This window comes from Phoca vitulina, unplaced genomic scaffold (genome assembly GCF_004348235.1).
Source record: "Phoca vitulina isolate PV1807 unplaced genomic scaffold, GSC_HSeal_1.0 scaffold8, whole genome shotgun sequence".
NCBI lineage: Eukaryota > Metazoa > Chordata > Mammalia > Carnivora > Phocidae > Phoca > Phoca vitulina.
The window spans coordinates 58,560,087-58,568,364 of record NW_022589711.1 but is presented as its reverse complement, the minus strand read 5'-3'; the positions used below and the strand labels follow the sequence as shown (position 1 = coordinate 58,568,364).

Sequence of the window (8,278 nt, the reverse complement as noted above, 5' to 3'; positions counted from 1 at the left end):
CATCTCTGGTTTGGTTACCACTTTCCCTATTATTCTCTGTATCTTTTCCACAGGATGTATCCCCAGAGTGAAAGTGGCAGGCATTGCAGAGGCTTGAGCGGCCATGTGGATGGCCCTTCATGGCTAGTTAAGAATGAGAGCAATGCCTTACTAGTCTCCTCCAAACGGGAGGTGGCAGGTGGAAAGCAGCACGTAGAAACAGGGATGAGGGCCCTAGGCTGCCTAGTGCCAGGGGAGAAATCTTGAAGTGGAACTTCTCGATAGTAAGGGACATCACATGTACCCTCCACCCACAGGACACACCGTTCCTGAATTGTTACAGTATTTGGTTTGTGACAGCTTTGATAGAAAGCTGTTGAGAGAACGGAGATGGAGGGACCACAACACTAACAGTCATCACTATGCACTGGAATGAGTTGTTCTGGAACAAGAGCCCTGGCAAAGGTAGGGTGTTTTCCAGCTCCACCATGAATCAAGTCTTCTTCCCATGTTATTGAGGGGCACCTGTGCCCTTCAGTTATTCCCAATACCATCTCCCACCCCTAACTTCTGCTTTCCCTTTCCCTCCCCTCCACATGCCCCATCCTTCCCCCTCAATCCCCAAAGTCTGACTAAAGGTAATTTCAGGCAAGCCTCACCCAATCAGCCCAGCTGGGTTAGGGGTCCCTCTGCAGCCTTCAACTCGCTGCTCTGTAATTTCTGGTTTATTTTCTTAATCTCCCATTCCAAAATGTAGGACTTTTATCTTGTTCAGCATTCTATCCCCAAATGCCCCAAACACCACACAAAAGAAGATGCTCAGCAAATGTTTAATTTATTAAGTGTACCAGGGTATAGTTCTAATTTATTGTATTTTCATTTTTCTCTAGATACTGTAATAGCTAACAAATAGAGGTACAGGTCAGTCTTTTTTCTTTATACAATATAGACAAAAAGCACTGGGAAGCTAGCCACCAATCAGCTATTTTTTTCGTGGTACCAGATGATCACACTGCTGAGTTCCTTGAAACCATTAATGTACAGCGTTACAATGCTGCGTCATTTGTTCAAGATCACAAAACAAAAATGTAAAGTTTTCGATCCATTTTACAAAACCAGCCAAACGACAACAAAATCCTACAGGAAAAAGTAGACCAATCTCATTTATAAATACCAATTTAACAGTATGTAAAATATAACAAAACATAGCAAGATACAAAACCTAAATCCTAGTTACACAAATACAACTTCTAATTAACGACCTACCCCCAACGATACTGCTTATGACTCCGACAGTAGCTTTTTCATAACCACGAGGACCCCGCTGGCCACCTTTCCACCAGCCCTCACCACGGGCAGATACCAGCCCTATCACTGGCCCTGGCCCTGGCCCTAGCCCTAGCTCTCATACTGGCCTCAGCTCTGGCCTTGGCTCTGGCCCTGTCAGCCTCGTCTGCCAGGGCCTCACGGTACTGCACTGGCCAGTGCTGGGGTTCTTTCTTATGCAGTTTGGCCACGAACCCCAGGACTTTCATCTTGCTGATTTCCAGGTTGCTCCGGGGACCCCAAGAGAATTCACATTCCGGCGGATCGGTGTGAGGCACCTGCCTGTAATTGAGGTATCGCTGCTGCACAAAATCTTCCATAATCAGCCTCTTTGGGTACCCGAAGAGGAAGTGATACTTTGAGGGGCGTACCCCCAAACGACGTAGCATCTCCCAGACCTGTGTCTCCCTGGCACTATTACCTTTCATGTAGATAAGACCCAAGATCATTATTAAGAGACCCAATCTGGGGCCATCTCCTCCCAGATCCTCCTCCTCCTCCTCCTCCTCCAGAGCTTTTAGTTTGTTGATCAGGATGTAAGTGTGGTGCTTGCGGCCAAACTGTTTCAGCTCGAAACCAAAGACATACCGCAGATGCTCTGCGGCCCTTGCGATGATCTCAGGGAACAGATCCTTCAAGTCTCCGATTACGTATTTCACCATCTCGGAGCGAGTGATGGGACTCTTCTTCTTGTCCTTCACCAGTAGGAACTGCACCAGCTCGGCCACCGTCCGATCCAGACGGCGGTAGGCCCTGCGCCGGGCCAAGGCTTTGGCTGCCAAGGTCCTTGCGCCTTTTGGGGTGATGGCTGAGTCCGCAGCCCCCTCCTCCCTCCGGGCGCCAAGATCCTCCATGGGGGTCTCTTGCAGGAGGGGGCTCGGGACCTCTTTCTGAGAGGCGGTCAGGGCCTGGGTCTCACCGTCACGGCCGCCATCCTTCTCCCCCTCGGCCTGAGGGATGGGGAGAGCCCCGTTCTCGGGTTTCAGCAACATGTTTCGGGCAGGCAGGTGCAGAGCGCGTACACGGGCCAAGGGGTGTGCAAGCCGCTGCGCAAATCCCGGCGGAGGGGGGAGACAGAGCCTGCGGCAGCGGGAGGAGGACCAGGAGAGAGGTCAGAGAGGGCTTTCGGGATGCCGGGCTGCACTGCAGAAGACTCGGGACCCTTGCCGCAACGCCGCCGGCGCCGAAGACCTGTGCGCCGCCCCGGCGCAGCCTCAGTGTGCACCCGCGCGCCGGTTCGCCGGGCCACTTCCGGCCAGCTCAGCCAAGATGGTGGCCCCGGGGCCGCGCGAAGCCCCGCCCCTTCCGGCTCCCTACGGGTTTGGGTTTGCACGCAGGGGCGGTGGGAGGTGTGCCCTCAGCGCTGCCTTTTAGGCTCCAGAGCTGGAGGAAGGTAATCAGTGCTTTCTCGTCCAGGGCATGCAGAATGGAAAATGTTTCCATGGACAATGTTGAAATAGGGATGGCGTTCTAGCCACGTCTTTTCAGCAAATGCTTATTTTAAGTGTGTGTATCTGGGATTTTGAGTGATTTTACTGGCTCAAGTGCAGAGTGCAGGGAGATAGGGCTGTGAGGGCCAATCAGGGAAGAACTTTGCACAGGATACTAGGGAGATTGAAATTTATTCTAAACATGATGGGAAGCTACTACTGGGAGTTTAAGCAAGGGAGCGTCCGGACCAGATCTCTATCTTTACAGTCTCTCTGATGGCAATGTGGAGGATGGTTTGGAAGTAGGGACGACCAAAAGCTAGGAATCCAGCTTGGAGTCTTTTTATAGTGCAGAATAGGAACTGAGACTTGGTTTGTCTTGTTCATTGGTGTATCCCCAGCGCCTAGAACAGTGCCTGGCACCTACAGGCTCTCCATAAATATTGTAAAATGTAGGATGAGGTGGCAACGATAGCAGATTCTACAGGGGTGAAAGGAAAATACAGCTGGCAGAAATACTGACTGATTGGAGGAAAGGGGAGATTCTTTGACCTAATCAAACGCAACTACTCCCATTACTTTTTATCTTTTTGCATACCCCCAGTTCTTTCCTCTCTCCTCACTTTCTCTCCCACCCTCCTTTTTCCTCCCTCCCTCCCTTCTTCCCTTCCTTCCTCCCTCCCTCCCTCCCTCCCTCCCTTTCTCTCTCGCTCTCTCTCTTTTATTTCAGGGCTCAGCTTAAATGTCACTATTCCAAAGCCTTCCTTAATCTCCATGCATGGAAGTTATTTACTGCCATCTCTGAATCACCATAGCAATTTACATTTATTTAGCATCCACTTATATAGCCCTTATTATATCCTAGGCTCTGTTCTAACACTTTTCAAATATTAGTTTGTTTAATTCTCATTGAGGTACTGTTATCATCATCCCCATTTTATAGATCTGTCTTTCCTATGGCATTTGCTATTTGCTCGCTATGTAATCTTGGGCAAGTTACCTAAATTCCCTGCCCCTCAGTTACCTTTTCAGTAAAATGGATATAATAGCAGTAACAACATTATGGAGATTAGGAAGTAATGCATATAAAGTATTTAACGCAGTGCTCAGCACATATTGAGTGTTCAATAAATGTTAGCTGTTATTTTATTGTATATTTTTAATGTGCTGATACTGTGCTAAGTGTTTACATGTATTAACTCATCTAGTCATAACAGCCCTGCTAGATAAGTGGTATTATTACCCCATTTTATAAGTGAAGTAACACAGAAAGAGGTTAAGTAACTTCCTCAACATCACATGACAGATTTGAACCCTATAGTATGACTCAAAAGACCATGCTCTTAACCACGATATTAATAGATGTTAATTATTATTATTGACCATACTCTGCTTTGTATTATAATTATTTTTGTGCTTATCTTATTACCCTCCAAAACCAAACATCCTAAAAGCTAAGGCTATGTCTTTAACTCTTGAAGAACCCCTCAGAGTCAGCACTCAGTATATAATTGTCACTGAATAAATGACGAAAGGCTTTTTTTTTTTTGACAGGAAATAACATTTATTTTAAGTAAATATCTGACAGTCAGATTTTTCTAGATGTAATCATGAGCTCTTCACTTTAAAAACCTCTGAAAATGTATACCCATAAGTATCTGATTTAGAAAAACTGCAAGTGTGTGAATGAAGCAGAAGGATGTTTATTACGGTCTAGCTTGAGGCTGTTACTAGTTTTCATAGTGCCAAACATCCTGTGTACAATATAATTTCATCCTCACAAATCCCTATTAAGAAGGTATTTTTACCCTCATTTTACCAATGGGGAAATAGTTACAGAAATCACCTGCCTCAAACCAATCATCTGTTAAGAGCCGGACTGGAGACGAGAACCTAGAGCTCTCTCTTCTGAAGACTGTACTCATGACTGTCTTCACGTACTCATGCTGGACTGCCTGGTTATCGGTTTCTCCTGAAGGTAGAGAGAATCGCTCCTACCTAGAAGGACATGCTAGAGATAAAAGAGTTCATTTACGTATTCTCTCAATCCAAGCATTGTCAAGAAGATATGCAGGAGATAGATGCATGGGAATGAGCATACAAGAGATACACTGAATGGAAAGAATTTTGAGGGACAAATTTGCAGTAATATGACTGGATTTTAGAAACTGAATGAATAATGTAATACTACACATCAAAAAAAAAGGAACTACTGATACAACATGGATGAGTCTGGCAGACATTATGTTGAGTGAAAGAAGAAAGATACAAAAGATTACGTACAATAGGATTCCATTTAATTGGATGTTCAAGACAGGTTAAACTAATCTATGGTGATAGAAATTAGAACAGTGGCGGTCTGGAGTGGGGTTGACTGGAAAGGGGTATGTAGGAACTTTCTGGGAGTGCTGAAATGTTCTGTGTCTTGATTTGGGTGTAGGTATTCGTCAAAACGTGTCAAACTGTACCCTTAATATCTATGCATCTCACAATATATAAATTATACCTCAAAATTATTTTTAAAAGATTTTTAAAATACTAAATGAATAGGCCTTTGGGTATAAGAGGTGGGGGGGCGGCATAAAAGGTGAATGACTTTGTTTTTACCATTTGCCAATCCCTGGATGCTACAGTGTTCTACCGGAAGGGACCTAGACAATCGTTTTTACCGTTCTGATCCTGCCTACCTTATACAGGACCAGCAGACTTTGGAAACAACCCTTACTTAAGCTATTAGAAGGGAGGCAATGCATACCTCTTTGTCTGGGGAGCGAAGCAGCAAAACAAACACTTTGATGACTATTGCTTGAAACCTTCCTGAGGGAGGATCTTTCATAGCCCAGAGTAGTCTTTGAAAGCCCACAGTGCTTAGCCCCTTTTAGTCTGCAGAAAGGGATAAGGGAGTTACACTGGAAAGGCAGAATTGCAGGATGAATTATCCTGGAAATGTCCAGCACTCTGTGGGTGTAGAAGAGGTGTGTCCCAGAACAAAGCCCTGAACTGGGTCAGAAGTCCTGAGCTCTGGTGTCCCTCCTCACCCACTCATTTGGTGACACTCAACCTCTTTGGGCTACTGTTTCCTCATCTGTAGGCCTCCTTGCTTGGCCTGTCCCCACAGAATTATTTTGAGGTTAAGTAAGATTATAAATGTAAACATACTTTTAAAGTGCTCTACATTAAGAAATATAAAATGTTACAGACTTTTTTTTTTTAAAAAGATAAGTGGTAGAAAAATCTCAGTAATGAGTGTGACTCGTCTCTCATGCAGACGTTTTGGAACGAGTTTACACATTCCTGGTTGAAAAAACCGTCTGGCCAAAAAAGATTAAATAAAGAAATGTCAAGTCCTGACACTCCTTCTAAGGCCAGTGAACGCTTTGGTGGGGAGCCAGGGTTATCTTGTTGGATTCCTTCTAAACTTGGCACTAGAGTCCTCCAAACTCTTGAGTGCCTTCTTCACAGAGATGCTGAGTAACATGTCACCCCAGATTTGAGTGAGTCCCCGTCTGCACAGGTGCTCGCGCCTTCGCTATTTCTGCCGACAGTTTTGACAGCCATGCAAGCTGATCCGGCTCAAAGAAGGGATCAGAGGAAGAGCTTTGTCCCGTATTCCTGGGCCAGGGTGGGGGAAAAAGGAGCTCAATTCTGTTACAGCGGAATGGGCAGAGCGTGAAGCCGTGGGTCCTGGAGGAGCGGCTGGGATTGAGGCAGGATGGCTGGGCGGATGATTCGACCTGACTTGGGTAATGAAAATTGTTTGTTACTGTTTGAAGAGCAATTGTGCAAGCAACAGTGCTTCTGTGTTCGGCTGCCTGTGACCACCAGTATCTGTAACCTAACACCCAACGCAGAGGAGGAGCAGAGCCTGGCCAGCGGGGGGAGGAGAGAGATACAGGGGGGGGGGCGGGGGATGGCGTGCACAGGGCCCCCTTCTCCCTCCTCCACCGTCCCACCCCCTCTCTAAACCTCGAAGGAGAGTTGGCGAGAAGGCATTTGCCACCTGGACACAATGAGACCCAGTGCGAGGGGCAGGCGTGAGGCTGGCTGCGAGCCAGGGCCCTGGTCTGAATGGCCGTCGCCAAGGGACTGCCAACAGCCCATCTCTATCCCTGAGGGGCCAGGCCAGGACCCAGGCGGGGGCCCTCAACCCCCAGCCCCGAGGCCCAACTCACGCCATTCGCTGGCCGTGATCAGAATGCGCGGAACCCACGGGCTTTGAGCAGCTGAACAGAGCCGTTTCCCCTCGGCGGGCCGCCGGTTCGTTTGGATTAGAGCAGGCTCTCCGGAGTCCCTTTGTTGGCTGCTTGTTATTCCGCACGCACGGAGCCCTGTGCATTCATCTTTATTAGTTCTAATTGCTTCCCTATTCTAATGGGATCTTGATATTCCCATACAATTGAAAGGAAATGTATTCATTAAAATAATTCTTCTCCTAACTGCCGCTTCAAGCTGCTCCTCTAAGTGACATTGTCTCTCTAGCCGTAGCCTGCTGAGGCCTCTTATTAAGACTCTAGTCAAAAGCCAACTTTGGGCAGCAAACTTTCCTTGCAGGAGTTTCCAGACACTGAAGAGAGGGCACTTTTTAATCGGCTCACACACTGAAGTTGGAGGCCAGCTGGTATAATTGGGGGTGCTGCTCTGGGGGGCTGGGGGGAGAAGGGCTCGCCTCCAGCTCTGCCTCCCATAACAATGACCCCTTTCTGCACACCAACCGGCTAATTTCGAGGGCTACCCACACCCCCCCGTCATCTGTGTGAAACTTCTTGTTTATGCCACAAGCAGTTACTAGGTGTGTTCTAAGTGCGAGGCGCTGAGTAAGGTGCCGTGAGAAGTGTGAAGACCGAGCCGTAGTCTCAAGGTGTTTATGGTCTCCGTGGGTGGCTCCCAAGTCCCGGTCCCTAAAGTGAGGCAGGAGAGGAAAGGCTGGGACCGCTCTCTGTATTCAAAAAAGCTTAATAGGATAGAGAACTTAGACAAGCCGGCTGCTATTCCATAAATGTGTTTGGTTTCATAACCAAAATCTTTCAAGCCGTGAGATCAGGGGGGTAATACAAGAAGCTTCTTTGGGACATTGGGAGCCATTGATCTATCTGTGGGGGAAAGAAACCATTATACAAAAGAATGACTGCGTAAACCTATGTTCTTCCCACGAGTGATGCAAATAACATGCTGGAGGAGTTGGGAGGAGGGGAAGGGAGCATGTGCTGGGTCCTACATTGTTGTCCGGATGGGATTTTATCCCTGTAACAGCCCTGCCAGAGAAGCGCGATTATTCCCCATTTTACAAATGAGATCGAAGAGGAATTAGGTGCTTCGTCTCATGTCAAGAGCTGGAGGTTCCAAAGCACAGGCTGTTTTCAGGGCATCGCGTGATCTGCCCCGTTGTATCTGTCAGGAGCACACCGGGCAAGAGCCGTCAGAGTTCAGTGTGGAAGGTGGCGTTTGCGTCCCCTTGAGGCCTTTGGGGGTGCAGTCAGCGCACAGAGTGGGGTGCATGGGAAGCAAACGTCTGAGGAGCACAGAGGCCGGGAAGAAGCTGGAAT

The 8,278-nt window shown here is 47.6% G+C and overlaps 1 protein-coding gene across 1 annotated transcript; it reads right to left on the bottom strand.

Moving 5' to 3' along the window:
* Nucleotides 1-798: 798 nt before the first annotated feature.
* Nucleotides 799-2,546, bottom strand: MAGEF1 (MAGE family member F1). The gene has a single exon (XM_032406184.1). It carries the CDS (start codon nt 2,295-2,297, stop codon nt 1,326-1,328), a length of 972 nt encoding a protein of 323 aa, XP_032262075.1. The 5' UTR covers nt 2,298-2,546; the 3' UTR covers nt 799-1,325.
* Nucleotides 2,547-8,278: the final 5,732 nt, after the last annotated feature.

What these genes read in the sequence shown, in the direction of transcription:
- MAGEF1 (XM_032406184.1), bottom strand. Translation starts at nt 2,297, where the DNA reads ATGTTGCTGAAACCCGAGAACGGGGCTCTCCCCATCCCTCAGGCCGAG.